The sequence below is a fragment of the Eubalaena glacialis genome, chromosome 18 (assembly GCF_028564815.1).
Source record: "Eubalaena glacialis isolate mEubGla1 chromosome 18, mEubGla1.1.hap2.+ XY, whole genome shotgun sequence".
Lineage (NCBI taxonomy): Eukaryota > Metazoa > Chordata > Mammalia > Artiodactyla > Balaenidae > Eubalaena > Eubalaena glacialis.
Genome location: NC_083733.1, coordinates 36,551,753 through 36,572,922, shown reverse-complemented (window position 1 = coordinate 36,572,922; position 21,170 = coordinate 36,551,753). Strand labels below are relative to the sequence as shown.

Genomic DNA, 21,170 nt, shown 5'->3' with positions numbered 1-21,170 from the left:
ATAGCCAATATTTTATAATAACTTTAAATGCAGTATAATCTATTAAAATTTTGAATCACTGTGTTATAAACCTGAAACTAATATAATATTGTAAATCAGCTATACTTGAATAAGAAAAAACTAGATTAATGTATTCTAGTACATGCTGAGATACCTCTAATAATGAATGGATCTTTTCTTTTGAATCCCAGGCATTAACTCACCCAACTTTTTTCCCTCCACCTTTATCCTGTTCTATTTTGATATCCATTCTTTCTTCTATATGTCAACCTCTTTCCCTCTACATACTTCTCCTTCTCAATCTATAGAGATGTTTAATTGTCCCTGACCTTAAAAAAAAGAAAGAAAGAAAGAAAAAAATTCCTCAAGTGTGCCCCCTGTCACGTTCCCTTCTTTCCTTCCCTTTCAAACATCTTAGAAAAATATTTGCACCATCTCCATTTCTTCAGCTTCCAGTCACTCCTTACCCTGTGCAATCTGACTGCTTATACCACCGACCTACTAAAACACATGCAGAAGGTTACTCCTGACCTCCTAATTGATAAATCCATTGATCTTTTTTCTTATTTTAGTCTGTTTGTCCTCAAAGATACTCAGTACCATTGAATACTCCCTTCTCCTTTAAACTTTGTAAAAGCATAGAAGTAATCTTTGATTCCTCCATACCTATGTCACTACTTCTCCCCTTCCCAATCCAGTCATGTCAGTTCTATTTCCTAAATATTCCTGAAATCTTTTCACTTGCTCCTTCTTCATTCCAACCACTATCATCGCTCAACTGCAGCGCTCAATGAATCTCCTTGTGTCCACCCTGCCTTCTGCAAACCATGTCTGTATAGCAGCCATTATAAGTTAATATATATAAAATGCTTGGGCAGAACCTGGCCTATAGTAGGTACTATATATGTATTTATTACTATTGTTCTAAAAATGTAAATTACATTGAGTCTTTCCTTGTTTGAAACCCTTTTAAAAAGTAGCTTTTCGTTCCACTTAGATGAAAGCCAAATGCCTTGTTACCTTAGAAGGCCCTTTTGGGCCTTAACTCCACCCTCACCTCTTATTCTTTTGCTTGCCTGTTATGCTCCACATACACTGGTCTCCTCTTAGTTCCTCAAACCCTTCAAGTCTTTTCTTCTCAGGGCCTTTGCTATTCCTTCTGCCTGAGTGTTTGTTACCAGATCTTGTTCCTTCTTGATACTGAATTCAGTCTCAGATTTAATGACACCCCCCAGGAGAATTATTTTCTGACCATTAATCTAAAGTAGCCCTAGCTCCAGTTACTCTCTCATATCATCCTTTACGTTTATCCTTTTTATTCTTACAGCTCATATACCTTTTTCTATGAAGTCCTCCTCAATTCTCTGAGACTAAATTAGATGCTCCCTCCCTTGCCCTCAAAGCACCCACCGGTTAATAGCATTGTATTTACTATCCTACTGAACTCCATATATAGTTTGTCTTCTCCGTTCTATGCTGAGTTCCTGAAGAATAGGAATAACATTTCATCTATCTTTCTGCCATCCCTGGTGCCTACCATGATGTTTGGATGAATTAACAGGTGAACAAACCCTGAGCATTTCTAGTACACAGATTTGTTGAATTGTGATCTCATCAATATGGAAGACATTTAGGTTTACTCTGCTAAGAGCGATGGTAGCGTGTGTCCTCCGCAGTCAGGTCCCCAGTGAGAATCTACACTAGAAACAATTTGGCCTCAACCAGTGAACATGGCTCTATATAGTTAAAAGCTCGTTGGATTCTAGAGCTTGCTGTGTTCCTCTGTAACTGTTCGGTCTCTAACCCAGCAGCTATAAATCTTACCACAGGTTCTCCCTTGCACTGTTTAATTAGCCCAGTCTTTTTGTTCTTGAGAAGAGCATCTAGTGCTGAAAGAGAAAGTAGCACAGGTTTTTATACTTTTCCCCCTTCAAAGCCTCTCTTCTTAGGAAGAAGTACCTCTCTTCTGTACATGTGCCCTTTCCATTCATTTCCACTCATAGGTGGAGTCGTGCACTTGGCAATTCTCTAGTGTACTGAAAAGTTTACTGTCTAGCTGGTAAGATGAGGCAGCCTGACTTGGTAGAGAGAACACTAGATCAAGTTAGTCCAGAGACCTGGGTTCTGTTTCTGGGTCTGCCACTAACTTGCTCAGGACCTGGACCATTTCCCTTGCCTGTACCTCAGTCTCCTCATCCATCAAGTGGGTTACTGATTTTTATCAAGGAAACCCATTTTTCAGACAAAATCTTAGGCAGAATTTCAGCATAAAAAAATAGTTTAAAAGTTGTGCTGCGCTGGCTGAAGTGGAGTCCTCTCATGGACTCCCTCACACCTTTTTTTATTACCTACTCCCAGATGATAAAAATGGCCCCTTCTACCTCTGGCATTTCAACTCAGACACCAGAGAAATGATCTAGTCAATGTAGGCATCCACAGGAGAAAAACCAAAAACAAGTTGTCTTGCTATAACTTGCTTCCTTTTCCCCCATGATTCTAAATAGCTGGTTTCCATTTGTCTACCATTGGAGACCTTTCATTGGTGGTAACCCAACACCTGAGGTCTTTTGAAATGACATGGAAACCCTGAGAGGGAAATGGCTAGATTTTTGGAACCTATACTCCCCTTCTTCTGCCTGTACCTCCCCTATCTCACCCTCATTTTACCAGTCTTTCCCTATGTTGACCACTCTGTTGTGTTTTTATAAGTTTCTCATCATTTGTTCTTCCTGCTGGTTATGATTAAATCTATGTGAACACCATGAGTCAGGGTTTCTCCACGTGGGCCCATATAGTCATTTTAGCATCATTTCCAGGAAATAGACAAGACCTTTAGCACAGTCATTTCTTTAAGATAAAAATATAGAAACATCCAGTTACAGCATGTGCTTAGACAGGAGTAAAAACAGTTTAACAAATCAATTTGTTGTGACAAAAGGATGATTAGTATTCTCTTCCATGATAATTGCAGTCATTGAAAGGACTGCTCTCAAAAACCATTGCCCGAGTTATTCATTCAGGCATTTGAAACTATGTGTCTGAGGTCTGGGAATACTTTTTAAAATTCATTTGTTTTCCTCTTAAATAGAAAGCTTGTATAATCACTAATGCAATGTATAAATACAGGGATCCTAAAGGGCCATTTTCTCCCTGGCCTTCTCTACTCTTAAGCCAAGTTTATCTTTTTAACCATGCTGTTGTTGGTATTTCCACTTACCTTTCCTCTGCATCCCTATTCATTTTCTCCAAGTAGCTGCTTTGGCTTGGTTGGAAATGTCAGAATAAGATGCCAGTGTGTTCCAGTCAGGATGTGCCTGTGTTCAAACTGCTGTAGCCTGCTACTTGGCTCTTGCAGGAAAAATACTGTGGATATGGTGTCTCCAGTTGGAATTGAGATGTATAAAGCATCTGCCTGGTTTCTTCAGCTAATGAGGTTTTGCTGAAAAAAGAGTGTAATGAAAAAATGCTGGATGTTGGCAGGACCTACTGATGAAGGCTAATGAGCATAAATGAGTTTCTATAAGGCCCCAGAAGCAGAGGCAGAGAATGTTTCAATGCACTACCCTTGAGGCAAGACCAGCCTTGGGTGGGGTTTGACCCGTTTATTTGTTGGCTTCTTTTTTTCTTTCCTTCTCTCCCTCCTCCTGTGTCCTTCTTTCAGTAAAAGACCTATTCAAGCCAGCCAGAGTAGATTATTTTATGCAGCATAGGGCATATTAAAAATAAAGCGCCTTAGACCAGAGCTTAATACAATGTTGCAAAAATAAGAATTATGAGTTTTACATACTGTATTCATTATTTAATAAAAGAGGCAATTTTTTTAAAAATTATTTATTTATTTATTTATCTATGGCTGTGTTGGGTCTTCGTTTCTGCGTGAGGGCTCTCTCTAGTTGCGGCAAGCAGGGGCCACTCTTCATCGCAGTGCGCGGGCCCCTCACTATCGCGGCCTCTCTTGTTGCGGAGCACAGGCTCCAGACGCGCAGGCTCAGTAATTGTGGGTCATGGGCCCAGTTGGTCCACGGCACGTGGGATCTTCCCAGACCAGGGCTCGAACCCGTGTCCCCTGCATTGGCAGGTAGACTCTCAACCACTGCACCACCAGGGAAGCCCAGAAGAGGTAATTTTTAAATTTAATTGCCAAGAATTTAAGAAATATATTCTATCAAAACGGAGATAAGAAAATAGGTGTTTTGTAGACACCACTTGGAGTTGAGTTTTCTTCAGACCTGATGTCAAGTGAATGAAGAGTGACTGTTGGTAGAACACAAAGGCTTTTTGCTCACCACTCTGCTCCCTGTGACTGTAATACATTCCTACAACTGTGTGTTGGTTAATTTTATGTGTCAACCTGGCTGGGACATGGAGTGCCCAAATATGTGGTCAAACATTATTCTGGATGAGGGTTAAGATGTTTCTGGATGAGATTAACATTCAGATCAGTAGAGTGAGCAGATCAGATTGCCCTCCCTAATGTGGGTGGGCCTCATCCCAGGGGGCCTGAGTAGAACAAACAGGCTGACCCTCCCCCAAGTAAGAGAGGATTCTCCCTGCCTGATGGCCTTCAAACTGGGATATTGGCTTTTTTCCTGCCTTTGGACTAGAACTGGGTCTTGAGCCTCTTGGCCTTTGGACTAGAGCTACACCATCAGCTCTCCTGGGTCTCCAGCTCGCCTACTCACCCTGCAGATTGTGGGACTTGCCAGACTTCGTAATTGCCTGAGTCAGTTCTTTATAGTAAATCTCTTTCTTCTCTTTATACATTCACAAACACACATGTGTGCGCATGCGTGCGTGGACGCATGCACACACACACACGCACGCACACACACACGCACCCTGTTTCTCTGGAGAACCTGAACTAATACAAACCACAGCAGCAAGCAGCACATAATTCATGCAATATATACCATGACAGGCACCATATTGACTTTAGACTTAGACATATCTGCAGTCAGGTTTAAGTTCTACCACCGACCTTTTTTTTTTTTTTTTTTTTTTTTTGTGATTGCTCTGGGTTTGCCCTCTCAAATTGGTTTTTATTTTTAAACATCTTTATTGAAGTATAATTGCTTTACAATGGTGTGTTAGTTTCTGCTTTATAACAAAGTGAATCAGTTATACATATACATGTGTTCCCATATCTCTTCCCTCTTGCATCTCCCTCCCTCCCACCCTCCCTATCCCACCCCTCTAGGTGGTCACAAAGCACCAAGCTGATCTCCCTGTGCTATGTGGCTGCTTCCCACTAGCTATCTATTTTACATTTGGTAGTGTATATATGTCCATGACACTCTCTCACCCTGTCACATCTCACCCCTCCCCCTCCCCCTCCCCATATCCTCAAGTCCATTCTCTAGTAGGTCTGTGTCTTTATTCCCGTCTTGCCACTAGGTTCTTCATGACCTTTTTTTTTTTTTTCCTTAGATTCCATATATATGTGTTAGCATACTGTATTTGTTTTTCTCTTTCTGACTTACTTCACTCTGTATGACAGACTCTAACTCCATCCACCTCATTACAAATACCTCCATTTCATTTCTTTTTATGGCTGAGTAATATTCCATTGTATATATGTGCCACATCTTCTTTATCCATTCATCCGATGATGGACACCTAGGTTGCTTCCATGTCCTGGCTATTGTAAACAGAGCTGCAATGAATATTTTGGTACATGACTCTTTCTGAATTATGGTTTTCTCAGGGTATATGCCCAGTAGTGGGATTGCTGGGTCGTATGGTAGTTCTATTTTTAGTTTTTTAAGGAACCTCTATACTGTTCTCCATAGTGGCTGTATCAATGTACATTCCCACCAACAGTGCAAGAGTGTTCCCTTTTCTCCACACCCTCTCCAGCATTTATTGTTTCTAGATTTTTTGATGATGGCCATTCTGACCGGTGTGAGATGACACCTCATTGTAGTTTTGATTTGCATTTCTCTAATGATTAATGATGTTGAGCATTCTTTCATGTGTCTGTTGGCAATCTGTATATCTTCTTTGGAGAAACGTCTATTTAGGTCTCCTGCCCATTTTTGGATTGGGTTGTTTGTTTTTTTGTTATTGAGCTGCATGAGCTGCTTGTAAATCTTGGAGATTAATCCTTTGTCAGTTGCTTCATTTGCAAATATTTTCTCCCATTCTGAGGGTTGTCTTTTGGTCTTGTTTATGGTTTCCTTTGCTGTGCAAAAGCTTTTAAGTTTCATTAGGTCCCATTTGTTTGTGTTTTTATTTCCATTTCTCTAGGAGCTGGGTCAAAAAGGATCTTGCTGTGATTTATGTCATAGAGTGTTCTGCCTATGTTTTCCTCTAAGAGTTTGATAGTGTCTGGCCTTACACTTAGGTCTTTAATCCATTTTGAGTTTATTTTTGTGTATGGTGTCAGGGAGTGTTCTAATTTCATCCTTTTACATGTACCTGTCCAATTTTCCCAGCACCACTTATTGAAGAGGCTGTCTTTTCTCCACTGTATATGCTTGCCTCCTTTATCAAAGATAAGGTGACCATAGGTGCGTGGGTTTATCTCTGGGCTTTCTATCCTGTTCCATTGATCTATATTTCTGTTTTTGTGCCAGTACCAAACTGTCTTGATTACTGTAGTTTTGTAATATAGTCTGAAGTCAGGGAGCCTGATTCCTCCAGCCCCATTTTTCATTCTCAAGATTGCTTTGGCTATTCGGGGTCTTTTGTGTTTCCATACAAATTGTGAAATTTTTTGTTCTAGTTCTGTGAAAAATGCCAGTGGTAGTTTGATAGGGATTGCATTGAATCTGTAGATTGCTTTGGGTAGCAGAGTCATTTTCACAATGTTGATTCTTCCAATCCAAGAACATGGTATATCTCTCCATCTATTTGTATCATCTTTAATTTCTTTCATCAGTGTCCTATAATTTTCTGCATACAGGTCTTTTGTCTCCTTAGGTAGGTTTATTCCTAGATATTATTCTTTTTGTTGCAATGGTAAACGGGAGTGTTTTCTTAATTTCACTTTCAGATTTTTTGTCATTAGTGTATAGAAATGCAAGAGATTTCTGTGCATTAATTTTGTATCCTGCTACTTTACCAAATTCATTGATTAACTCTAGTAGTTTTCTGGTAGCATCTTTAGGATTCTCTATGTATAGTATCATGTCATCTGCAAACAGTGACAGCTTTACTTCTTCTTTTCCAATTTGGATTCCTTTTATTTCTTTTTCTTCTCTGATTGCTGTGGCTAACACTTCCAAAACTATGTTGAATAATAGTGGTGAGAGTGGGCAACCTTGTCTTGTTCCTGATCTTAGTGGAAATGGTTTCAGTTTTTCACCATTGAGGACAATGTTGGCTGTGGGTTTGTCATATATGGCCTTTATTATGTTGAGGAAAGTTCCCTCTATGCCTACTTTCTGCAGGGCTTTTATCATAAATGGGTGTTGAATTTTGTCGAAAGCTTTCTCTGCATCTATTGAGATGATCATATGGTTTTTCTCCTTCAATGTGTTAATATGATGTATCACGTTGATTGATTTGCGTATATTGAAGAATCCTTGCATTCCTGGAATAAACCCCACTTGATCATGGTGTATAATCCTTTTAATGTGCTGTTGGATTCTGTTTGCTAGTATTTTGTTGAGGATTTTTGCGTCTATGTTCATCAGTGATATTGGCCTGTAGTTTTCTTTCTTTGTGACATCTTTGTCTGGTTTTGGTATCAGGGTGATGGTGGCCTCGTAGAATGAGTTGGGGAGTGTTCCTCCCTCTGCAATATTTTGGAAGAGTTTGAGAAGGATAGGTGTTAGCTCTTCTCTAAATGTTTGATAGAATTCGCCTGTGAAGCCATCTGGTCCTGGGCTTTTGTGTGTTGGAAGATTTTTAATCACAGTTTCAATTTCAGTGCTTGTGATTGGTCTGTTCATATTTTCTATTTCTTCCTGGTTCAGTCTCGGCAGGTTGTGCATTTCTAAGAATCTGTCCATTTCTTCCAGGTTGTCCATTTTATTAGCATAGAGTTGCTTGTAGTAATCTCTTATGATCGTTTGTATTTCTGCAGTGTCAGTGGTTACTTCTCCTTTTTCATTTCTAATTCTATTAATTTGAGTCTTCTCCTTTTTTCTCTTGATGAGTCTGGCTAATGGTTTATCAATTTTGTTTATCTTCTCAAAGAACCAGCTTTTAGTTTCATTGATTTTTGCTATTGTTTCCTTCATTTCTTTTTCATTTATTTCTGATCTGATCTTTATGATTTCTTTCCTTCTGCTAGCTTTGGGGTTTTTTTGTTCTTCTTTCTCTAATTGCTTTAGGTGCAAGGTTAGGTTGTTTATTCGAGATGTTTCCTGTTTCTTGATGTAGGCTTGTATTGCTATAAACTTCCCTCTTAGAACTGCTTTTGCTGCATCCCATAGGTTTTGGGGCGTCGTGTCTCCATTGTCATTTGTTTCTAGGTATTTTTTGATTTCCCCTTTGATTTCTTCAGTGATCACTTCGTTATTAAGTAGTGTATTGTGTAGCCTCCATGTGTTTGTATTTTTTACAGATCTTTTCCTGTAATTGATATCTAGTCTCATAGCGTTGTGGTCGGAAAAGATACTTGATACGATTTCAATTTTTTTAAATTTACCAAGGCTTGATTTGTGACCCAAGATATGATCTATCCTGGAGAATGTTCCATGAGCACTTGAGAAAAATGTGTATTCTGTTGTTTTTGGGTGGAATGTCCTATAAATATCAATTAAGTCCATCTTGTTTAATGTATCATTTAAAGCTTGTGTTTCCTTATTTATTTTCATTTTGGCTGATCTGTCCATTGGTGAAAGTGGGGTGTTAAAGTCCCCTACTATGATTGTGTTACTGTCGATTTCCCCTTTTATGGCTGTTAGTATTTGCCTTATGTATTGAGGTGCTCCTATGTTGGGTGCATAAATATTTACAATTGTTTTACCTTCCTCTTGGATCGATCCCTTGATCATTATATAGTGTCCTTCTTTGTCTCTTGTAATAGTCTTTATTTTAAAGTCTATTTTGTCTGATCTGAGAATTGCTACTCCAGCTTTCTTTTGATTTCCATTTGCATGGAATATCTTTTTCCATCCCCTCACTTTCAGTCTGTATGTGTCTCTAGGTCTGAAGTGGGTCTCTTGTAGACAGCATATATATGGGTCTTGTTTTTGTATCCATTCAGCCAGTCTGTGTCTTTTGGTGGGAGCATTTAATCCATTTACATTTAAGGTAATTATCGATATGTATGTTCCTATTCCCATTTTCTTAAATGTTTTGGGTTTGTTATTGTAGGTGTTTTCCTTCTCTTGTGTTTCTTGCCTAGAGAAGTTCCTTTAGCATTTGTTGTAAAGCTGGTTTGGTACCACCGACCTTTGACAAATTATTTCACCACTCTTCACTTCAGTTTCCTGATCTTTAAAAATGGGAGTTTTTGTGACAGTACATATGGCAGACTCTTGAGATATATTAATTCCTTGACATTCTAAACTGGACAACAAAACCAATGTAATCAATAAAATAATAATATAAATCTTATTACTAGGCTGTCATGTTATTTCCATGAATAAGTTATAAATGAACAGAATCTATACATCTTTCTGTGTGCCATTCTCCTAGAAAAGACTCACATGCTTCCCACTGCCCTTTCCCAAAATCCCATCTTACTGATCTTTTCTTATAACAATCTTCTAGTGCCCCCACATAATCCAGTGGTAGTAATGCCTCTGAGTGTTTTCGGTTGAGTGGTTGTTCTACTCTTATAAGCAAAATTAAAACCTGATGTTTAATGGTTCCACGATTTAACTATAACCATGTTCAGAGATTTCAGTTGCAAAAGGTTGACTAGCCTTAGATGATAAAAGATGTGAAAAGATGACATTAATAAGTATGGTTCATATACAAAATAAGGTTATACTAAGCAGTTAAAACAAAATATGAGGGCATGTTCTGTGTACTAATATATGATATATGATTAAGTGGGAAAAAGTGCTGATAGTATGCTACCTTTTGTCTAAAATATGAGAAAGTAAGATTATAGATTCTTGTTTGCTTTTATAGGCAAAAGGAAACTCTGGAAAGGGGCATAAGTAATCATAGTAATTGCCTGATTGGTAGGTGGTGGGGTGGATGCATCGGCCACAGGTAGGAGAGAAACTTCACTGAAAACTTTTTCATAATTTAAAATTTTTTGAACCATATGAATTAATTGTCTATTAAAATTAAATTGAAAAAAGAACAGGGGGAAGGAAAACCATTAGGGTACATTCACATTTAAATTTCTCTGTATACCCTTTGAAAGTTGTATTATACTGTTTTATTTATAGCTCCCAGCTGAAAATCTCCTAGCCTTGTTACTTTGACCTGATTTGGGTAATTTGAAAACTAGAATCTAGACAGATGTACATGCAGTGTTTTAATTACCATAGTTTTAAATTTTGAGCAAGATGGGGTGGAATATTAATACAGGTAGTGCCCAGCTCACCAGCAAGTTAGGCTATAAAAGTTTCTCTTCCACTGTTCACTTAAAAATGATTAAGATAGTAAATTTTATGTTATGTGGTTTTTTATCTCAATTTAAAAAACTGTTAAAAAACCCAATCTGACTTTTTTCATTTATAGAAATGAAAGTTTTAAATCGGAATATTTTCAACTACAGGTTGTTGGTCCTGAATCATGTAGTTAAAATGACTTGTACAATCCTTAATAGCTTATAAAAATATGTATACATTTAGTTATGATTCTTTCCCTTTGTTAAAAATATCTTGTTTATATTTGCAGATATTTGTCCTTTATGCTCAAGGGAAGATTTGTATATTGCTAATAAAAATGTAACAATACTTTAAAAAAATATTTTTCCTCCAGACCACCGAATGAGTGCCAACTGCCTTCTTTTGGTATAAGGTGCTGTGTACATGCTAAGTGAGAAAAGAGCATGAGGCATCCGTCAAGGGTGCACTCTGTAATTATACAGACCACTCATAAGCATGAAAAAAGCCCTGGCAGAGAGATGGCAAGTGACTCATGCAGACAGCACCTGCTCTTGCTGATAGAGACAGAGACGTCTTGGCATCCTGATGTTTGGGGGACTTTATGGAGGAGACTAGGTTGAAAGAGTGGGCCAGGAACTGGATAAGCAGAAAGAAACAGAAGGAACAGTCCAAGTGTAGGACAGAGGACAGAAACTTGAGATGGACATGATGAACTGCTTTTTATTTTTTTAGTGGAGTGTTCTAAGACAAACAGGGAACTGCAGGTAGAAGTGAAGTTGTAAAGGTCCTCAGGAAGTTGGGGCTTTATTTGGGAAACACTGGTTTTGGAGTATAAAAGTGATATCCTAAACATGACAAAAATATGCCTGTTACTCACCTGCCCACCCTTCCTCCCATTTCTTCATTCATTCAACAAATATTTTTTCACCACCTCCTTTGTGAAAATCACTGATACAAGAAAATTTCCCTAACCATGAAGTACAGAAGATGGGCAAAGGCAAGTGTGAAGCAGAAAGTCCAGAAAGCCTGTAACAGTGATCCAGGATTGTAGTCATGTTACTGGATTGATAAAAGGGCTAATGCTTTTTAAACACTTAAGAGTATTTGCCAAATATTTTATCATTACTGTAAATGGAGTATAACCGTTAAAAATTGTGAAACACTATATTGTACACCTGTAATTTACATAATATTATACATCAACTATACATCAATAAAAAAAGCATGTGTATTATATTGAAAAAAAAGAGTATATGCCAGACACTGTGTTAAATGCTTATATATGTTATGTATTATCCTCATAACCCTATAAAGTAGACACTTTTATTATCCCAGTTTACCAATGAAGAAACTGAGGCTTAGAGAGGTTAATTAATATAGTCACATAACAAAGAATAGTATAAATATCATTTGTTTAGCAGATCAAAGTTTGTAAATATTTTTATAGGCCCTCTTTTGTTTGATCCTCTGCCTATGTGTTAGGCCTCCTAAATAGCAGTATTCTCATTTTATAGATAAGCACAGAAGAACATAGAGAAACTTGCCTAGGCAGTCATTCATCAGACAGTAAGCACGTACCGTGTGCCAGGCATTCTTCTAGGCAATAGACAAGATAGATCAAGGTGCTTGTCCTCAGGGAATTGTTTTCTGGTGGGTATGAATAACGGTGAATATATAAGTAAATAATATCAAATAATTTCTGGAGATGACAAGTACTGTGAAGTAGACAAAATAAGGTAAAGTAATAGAGGGGGGCTGGCCACGGTAGAAGATGAAGGCCTTTCTAAGGAAGTGATGATGGTTGAGACCTGTGTAACAAGAGGGCCTCATGCAACAATCTGAAGGGAAAACATTCCAAGCAAGAGTGCAGTAAGTACAGAGGCCCTGAGATAGGAACACAGTTGTCATTTTCAGTGGAGAGAACCCAGTGTGGCTAAAACATGGTGAAGGAGAGGAGGGAGAATGAGAAAGAAGAGGTAGGCTGGAGCTTGATTATGTAGGGACTTGTAGGCTGTGGTAAACAGTTTGGTTCTTATTCTGTGGGCAATAGGAAGACAGTGGAGAGTTTTAAACAGGGTGTCTGTGTGTATGCATGTTGGGGGGGGGTGACATGGTCTGATTTACACTTTTTTAAAAAACCATCCTTGTTGCTGTTTGCAGGATAGACTGTGTGAATGGTGGGGTAAGACTGAGGTAGGTAGAACAGTTAGTTGACCAAGTGAAAGATCATGGTGACTTTGAGTAGGGTGGTAGTAGCAGTGGAGTTGGAGAAAAGTGGTGTGTTTGAGATGTGCTTTGGAGGTAGAGCCAGTAGGACTTATTGGTGAGTTAGCAGTGCATTAGAGAGGCAGACAGTACACTGTAATGTTTAAGAGATAGATGAGATTGCCCAGATTTGGAACCCTACTTTGCCACTTACTAGCTATATGATGTTTAGATAAGTTTTTTAACCACTCTGCACCTCAGTTTTCTCCTTAGTAAATGAGGATAATTGTAGTAACCTACCTAATAGGGGTGTTTTGATCAGTAAATAATATGGCTACACAGTGTTCAATAAGTGTTGTCTTTTTGTTTGTTTTAGTGGTTACTTGTTATGAGGTTTGAAGGAGAAAGAGGAATCAAGGATAACTTACACATTTTTGGCCAGATCAAATGAGTGCACAGTACGGCATCTTAAAGAGATAAGAAATAGTGGTGTTGGGAAAGCTGGACAGCCTCATGTAAATCAATGAAATTAGAACATTCCCTCACACCAAATACAAAAAATAAACTCAAAATGTTTTAAAGACCTAAATATAAAACATTACACCATAAAACTCCTAGGAGAGAACATACGCAAAACATTCTCTGACATAAATCATAGCAATATTTTCTTAAATCAGTCTCACAAAACAAAAGAAATAAAAGCAAAAATAAACAAATGGGACCTAATCAAACTTGAAAGCTTTTGCACAGCAAAGGAAAGCACCAACAAAACAAAAAGACAACCTATGGAATGCGAGAAAATATTTGCAAACAATGCAGCCGACAAGGGGTTAATTTCCAAAATATACAAACAGCTGATACAACTCAATACCAAAAAAATACAAACAGCCCAACCAAAAAATGGGCAAAAGACCTGAATAGACATTTCTCCAAAGAAGATATACAGGTGGCCAACAGGCACATGAAAAGATGCTCAACTTTACTAATTATTAGAGAACGACCATCATCAAAAAGTCTACAAATAATAAATGCTGGAGAGGGTGTGGAGAAAAGGGAACCCTCCTACGCTCTCAGTGGGAATGTAAATTGGTGCAGCCAGTATGGAGAACAGTATGGAGGTTCCTTAAAACACTAAAAATAGAGTTACCATATGATCCAGCCAATACCACTCCTGGGTATATATTTTGGAAAAAACAAGAATTCTAATTCGAAAAGATGCATGTGTCCCGGTGTTCACTGCAGCACTATTTAGAGTAGTCAAGACATGGATGCAACCTAAATGTCCATCGACAGATGAATGGATAAAGAAGATGTGGTACATATATACAATGGAATATTACTCAGCCATAAAAATAGATTGAAATATTGCAATTTGCAGCAACATGGATAGACCTAGAGAATATCATACTAAGTGACGTACGTCAGACAGAGAAAGAGAAATATTATATGATACCACTTACATGTGGAATCTAAAAAATAATACAAATGACTCTATATACAAAACAGAAGTAGACTCACAGACAGAAAACAAACTTACGGTTACCAAAGGGGGAAGAGGGAGTGGAGCGATAAATTAGGAGTATGGGATTAACAGATACAAACTACTATACATAAAATAGATAAGCAAAAAGATTTACTGTATAGCACAGGGAACTATATTCAATATCTTGTAAAGACCTATAATGGAAAGTAACCTGAAAAAATATATATATATGTATAACTGAATCACTTTGTGGTATACCTGAAACTAACACAATATTGTAAATCAACTATACTTCAATTAAAAAATAAAATTTAAAAAAGAGAGATAAGACATACTTTAAGGGTGAGTGAATTTAAGGATGGAAATCAGTAGTTCAGTTTTGTCCATGATAAGTTTAAGGCTCCTATTAGATAACCAGGATCATGGGAGAGGAAGTGACAAGAATGGAACTTGTTTTGTGGGTATTTCACTTCTAAAACTTGCCCTCTTTCCACTCTTTGAGAGGCAGAGTAAGTGAGTGATTATGAGCACAGACTCTGCAGTCAGACTGCCTGGATCTGAATTCTAGCTCTGCTATTTACTAGCTTTATGACCTTGGATTAGTTACTTAAACTTTCTGTGCCTCATTTTTGTTACCTGTAAAATGGGGATAATGGTTTGTTAAAGCACTTAGATCAGTGCCTCCTCACACACAGAATGTACAATGTTCTGTAAAGTGATTGTTGCTATTGTTGTTACTTTTCAATCCTGAATGTTGCTATAGAAATGAAATGAGAAGAAGATTCAAGCAAGGTATTTTATGAAGGAAGGATTAACAGGATTTTGGTGACAAACTGGATATGGAGGGTAAAAGAGAGGAGTCAAAGATGGTTCAGAGGTTCTGAGCTAGAGTGAGTCTATTTGGGGTAGAGGTAGGGTTGATAAGGAGTTGAGTTTTAGACCTATTAACTTTGAAAATAGCCAAAAGAAAATGTCCAGAAAGCAGTTAAAAATGTGGGAACTAGATAGAACTCAAGAGAAAGTTCAAGACTAGAAATATAGGTATGGAATCATCTGCTTAGAAGTGATAATGAAAGATACCAGAGTGAATGAGTTTGGTGAGAGAGAAAGAGAAGTGGGATGAATAGAAGAACAAAGACTTAAAGGGTAAGGACTTCCATCTCAAAGGCAAAGCAAGATAGATGGCAGAGTACAGAGCTAACAGAGACGAGGAAGGTAAGGAAATAGTGGTAGTCTATGTTTGAGAAATAAAGGGAGGGAAAACTGGGAAGGTGGTAAGTCATCTGAGGATTTCTTTGAAAAGATGTTTGGAATTATTTGGAGAAGAACTAGTCATAAAAATGGGATGGTGGATGGTCCTAATGTCTTAGAGTGGTGGAAGCCAGTGGGGTCTAGGGCAACATAGATGTTACAGCAAATCTCAACAAGGAAGAGAAAGCAGCTGCCCTAGGATAGGTGTGAAAACTGTAAGTACAGCTGCAGGAAATATTAGTGCCCTTCATTGTTACTATGTTTCAAATACTGTACTTGACACTTTGTTCTCCCTGAATCCTCAGGATTCTCCGAAATATTGGAAACCACCTAAATGTTATCAAACTAAACACGCCTTGAATAAATTATGGCACATCCATATAATGTAATGTCTTTCAGCCATTATTTTTTAAACTAGGTAGATCTATACTGGCAAAGGAAGATATCAGTGGGATACTTTTCTGTGATAATAAACACATTTGAAAACTGACCTATCTATTGCAATAGACTAAACTCAAGGATGGGCACTGGGTTGTATTCATCTTGTAATATCAGGGTCTAGCGTGGATTCTTGTATGTCTTAACTATTGGTCAAATGAATGAGTGCATACATGCTTATAAAATGGAGAGCACTAGTACCACACTGGGCTTGAGTATGTGTGTGTGTGTGTGTGTGTGTGTGCGTGTGCACGTGTGTACTTTGTGAACCTAAAAGCAGAAAATATTATAATATTATTAAGGAAAATACCATTCAGAAATAGAAGGTATTAATTATTATTAGGCAGTTTTCAGAGAGACTTCATTGGTTTAGACAGTAATTTTGGTGATTTGAAGAAAATTATGAAAATAGAGAAAAGATAGTTCCAACTTTGTCAGTGAAAGGAAGAAAATTGTTGGGGTGGGACTGGCCATGCACAATTCTTTCTGTGGGTGGAAATGGGGTGAAGCGTCCCGCTTGGGCTGGGGTTAAAGGCCTGAGCTCATTATGGTAGATGGTTTGTGAACTGGAACTTTCCGAAATGCTGACTTTTCAAATGAAAGAGTTCTTCAACCATCGAATAGTCCCCTAATCAGATGCTCACTATGATTCAACATGTGTAGTGGGCATTTTAGATCCAAGTGCCCTGTCATACAAATAGAAACCTGTGATTCAAAAAGAAGAAACCAATTTACCAATTAGGATCTGTAAGCTGCCTTATTTATTGTTAGTGGAATAACATCTGCATTCTAGTATATGTATTCACTTGCTTTTTATTTTAAAAACTCTAATTGCCCTGAAGATTATAGATAATGGCCCACTCTAAGGTTACTTCTTTTGATGAATGGGAGATTTCATCCAAAAAAATAAAGCTTAATGTTTTCATTTGTTAGAAATCTTGATGAGACTCTGAATAATTACTTTTTCTCATCCTTTTGAGTAACATCAACTTTTAAAGTCTTTATCAAATAAAAATAGAATTTATAGCATTTTTAATGTCTATTTATTTCTGAGGTTGTTCCATCATATTTTTCCTTATATATTCATTTAAATCACATTGAAGACTGCCTGAAATGGCATTTTCACGATGATTCTGGGAACCATCCTTTGACTGTATGTTATTTACTGCTGATATATGTATTCTGGTGTTTCTTGCCTTCTATCATACATAAATTCTACTGGCATATTGAATACCATAGAGAGGAACTGACTGACAGTAAATCAAATGTTTTACAGCATACTATTGGGAATGTTGGATTCATTACTATGAAGAAATTATATTTGATCACAATTTTCAGAGCTTCCTAATACTGTAATTTATTGGTACTTCTTAATGTTCTGTATTAGTTATATACAAGCTCAAAATTGGATTCATTTTAGCAATGCATAATATATGCTACAGTGAATCTTTTCCACACACACAAAAAGTAGCAAATATCCAACACTATGTTTGATTAGAACTATTAAGCCCAACAGCTTGTATTTAACTAACACAGTGGTAATTATATAGTCAATTGGGTAGTTCATTCTCTACTGTAGAAGCTATATATTAGAATAAAGCTATTTTGATGTATCAGGTGCCCAAGGAAAATTGGCTAACAAGAAAGGGAATAACTTTATGTGGTGAAGTTATGTGGTGAACTGTGTCAAATGAACAGTTTTAACTCACAGTCATTTTTTTAGAGAATACATAAGTTAGGTTTTTATTTTTAGTTCCCACTCTTCCCTTCATAGTTAAATGATGGAAAATGACTCTCGGTCCCCAAACTACTCTTATGCATCATTCAAAATAGCCCTGACAGGCTAGCCTCTCCGGTAGTGGTGAGATTTATGGCTTTCCATTCCTTGGTGTTCCATTACTCTGTCTACACCATCAAATTGATTAGTAGGCAGTGGAGAGCAAGGAAAGAGAGGCAACTGCTTAGAGCCAGCTGGTGTCCATCATCTTAATGACCTGCTTAGAGATGGTTAATATTGTCCTTGATTCTCATTATAGTTGATGATGATCAGATCTTTTAAAATGTTTCCCCCCTCCCTTATTCTGTATTACAGGGCCCACTGGAAAATGATTTGGTTGTTTATGTAGCGCTCATAGCAGAAAGCCAACGGTATGAAATCCAGATGGGTGGAGTGTTCTTTTGAGGGGGAGGGAAGGGGATTGATTGCTTTAGGCTTATAATATTGAGTGTGGTGGTAGAAATTAACTTCATAGACCCCTTCACAGGGTTTCAAGGATGTCACTAATGTCACTTTAAGTGCCAGAATAACATTCTTTTCATGTTTAAAAATAATTTTGTTTTAGTTGGTGTTAATATTAATTAAAGTCTGTGACCAGTGCCAGTGTTGCCTGGTGTGTAGTTTTGAGAAATTAATGCAAACAGATTATGGGGATCCCCCAAGTTAGTGCTTACCTCTGTGCCAGCCCCCAAAGCTCACAGCTGATGCTTTGTGAAGAACCCAAGAGGGCTCTGGATTCCAGTGCAGATGACATATTGCTGACATTAACAAATGAATAATGTGCTCCAAACTAGCATAGTCTTTCCCCTTTTCTCCTCCTCCTTCACCATTGTCCATATAAATGCATTATTGAAAATGTCTTTTTTTTTCCCTGTGTTTTTTAGCCTTCAAGTTTTCCTCAACACATACGGTATTCAGACTCAAACTCCTCAACAGGTAGAACCCATTCAGATCTGGGCCCAGCAGGAGCTTGTGAAAGTAAGTGATTCTGCTTCTTTACTGTCTCCTTTGTGTAGGTACTAGAGCATGATGATTAGACTTAGTTTATTGTCAAGAAGTATATTTAAAAATCCAATTCTAAGATAGGGTCATTGATCCAAAGTCTTTTCTGATTAAGCTGAGAGACCCACTTTATCAGACACTGTTACTGAAACACAACTGCATTGTGTGTGCATTATATTCATAGGTCTTGTTGATTTCTGCTCCTTGCTAAAGTCTATTACTAACCTGGACTGACCACTTAAATAACAAATCAGCCTTAATTTTAGTAGTGGTGTATAAAATTAACCTTTACATTTGATTTATTTTCCCTTTTATTAACTATCAAAGAAATCTCACCTAAATATTATTGGTAATAACTACTTCCCTTTTTCTCTTGCCTTACTATTTGGAGTCTGAAGTAATTCCTACCCTCTTTGGTTTGCTGGGTCTCAAAATAGTTATAAAGTGACATCTGAATTTATCTTTGATGCAGTTACATACCTATTGGATTGGATTAAAAGATGACTTTTGAGGCCTTTTGTATGCACTGCCCTGCAGCATATACCTGAGTTTAGGAATATTACTGCTCATTAGGGATGGGAAATTGTTGATCGCCACTAATTATTTTTAAACCACTGTTTTTATTTGGTAATCATTAAAAACAGTACAGGAACAAAGGCCGCAGTGTTTGGTGGAAATGTTTAGAATAGTCTCTCTCAAGTGATCAAGATTAAGTCAGTTAAGTTGATAAAAATGTTTTTGATTAAAACCTTGATATTACAACAAAGAATAAAAGCTCAGAGAAGTGAGGTGCACATTGCAGGGAAAATGCAAGGCCCCAGAGTTGTTGCTAATCAGACTGGACCTCATGCATTGGCAACAAAACCAGAACCTGGGTGTTAGGTCACCCAGAGCACCAGCTCTTCAAAAGTCCTTAACAAATTAGAGCTCTTTTCTCCCCCTCGATTAAAGAGACATGGCTAAAAATGCAAGGAACCCTGGAGTAGGTAACACTTTAAAACCACACTAAGAAGTAAACGATGGAAAGCTAGATTTCATTGTAGAAGAGGCTAAATGAGGCCAAGAGAGAAGTAAGGATCCACAAGGCAAGGAGAGGAGGAGAAAATCTAAGCTTGTAACACTGTGCACTTATCATTCAGGTGCAGGCTGTATTTGCTGATACACTTTCATGGCCTCTCACTGAAAGCTCCAGAGAATGGTAACAAAGGTTATTATTCTTTGACAAACATGCTCTCAAAACAAATTAACCTGAATCTGTTTCTTCAGGCCTAATGTATATTAGCACCTCTTTCTGGTAGCATCTGTACTCTACCAGACAACATTCAGTCAAGATTTAAAAGACCAACATGGCTCCAAATAACTTGAATGTGGCATTTTATTCATTCATTCATGAGTAACACCTGCTCTGTGCAGAGTACTGTGTGGGGCACACAGATAAAATGACTCTGTCCCTGTTCTCAGTCGGTGACCTCTGGGTCTGTTGGGATGACAGAAAAAATAGTTAATGACAATCCACTTTGATCGGTGCTATGATAGATGTTAGTACAAGGTGCTGAGGAGTCACAGAGGTGGTAGGAAGCATTCTGTTACAAAGTGAAGACTTATAACAGGTCCTGACTTATTTTATACTTTGTTGTTTTAAAAATGGCATTAACGCATGATTTACAATTTGGGTGTGTGTTGTGGCTAAAAAGACAGATTTGTGACCAGGAGCCCAGCTTCTCTGTGCACGTGTCAGGATGGAAAATTCTCTGTGGCTACAGCCTCTGTGTTTCAAGCTAGCTGCATTTTGGGATTCACCCTCTAAGATATACTGCTGACTACACTGCTTCTTATAGTCTACCTTTTAAAAGTGAAAATTTTCCCTCAAATCTTAGTTAATACACATATTCTTATGCCAATGGCTGCTTATTCTCTTCTGAGAAGTTGCACCCTCCTTCAGCCCACTGAAGAGGGTGTGAGGGCAGACAGCTGAGGGCAAGGCTTTCACTGTGTGTGGTTAATGTTTCATAATGTGGTAGCTGTGGTTTGATTTGCCTCATGGGAGATCTGAATACAGTGCAGATCTAGAATGAAGTATTTCTGTACTTCCAGGTGGTTTGGTCCCTGCTATGTGTTTCAGTGCATTAAATGGTGTGAATGTGTAGGGTTGGTATTATCTGTACCCTAGAATTCAGGGAACATTCTGCATCTGATTACTTAATTGTCATAGACCTCTACCATGGTTCAGAAAGTTAAAGAAAATGCTTTTACTGTAATAGAGGAGTATTTAAAGATTTCCTTTAAATCTACCTAGATCAGTACATTTTAACTTGTGCATGGTTGATTAATATAATCATTTGCCTAAAAGAAGAAATCTAAAGTAGTTTAGACATAAATATTAATTTAAGGGAAAGTGGTCTGCATCTAGTGCTGTGCACTGTAGTTTCAGTGTAGCTAAACAATGCTATATAATGCTTATAGAGTACTTTTTCTAGCCAGTGGACTTTGTCTAAAACCACTGCTGTTCCAGAATTAATATGCACAGCACATGTGGCTCAGGAGGACATTC

General features: G+C 37.7%; 1 protein-coding gene across 4 annotated transcripts in view; it reads left to right on the top strand.

Annotated features, from left to right (window-relative positions):
• PHKB (phosphorylase kinase regulatory subunit beta) overlaps nucleotides 1-21,170 on the top strand; it is a 220,649-nt gene that overhangs the window by 144,806 nt on the left and 54,673 nt on the right. For all 4 annotated transcript variants that reach the window (XM_061174410.1, XM_061174411.1, XM_061174412.1 and 1 more), the window contains 2 exons: nucleotides 17,933-17,988; nucleotides 18,502-18,595. In XM_061174410.1, the coding sequence (XP_061030393.1) occupies nucleotides 17,933-17,988; nucleotides 18,502-18,595 (150 nt within the window). The remainder of the gene's footprint in view (nucleotides 1-17,932; nucleotides 17,989-18,501; nucleotides 18,596-21,170) is intronic.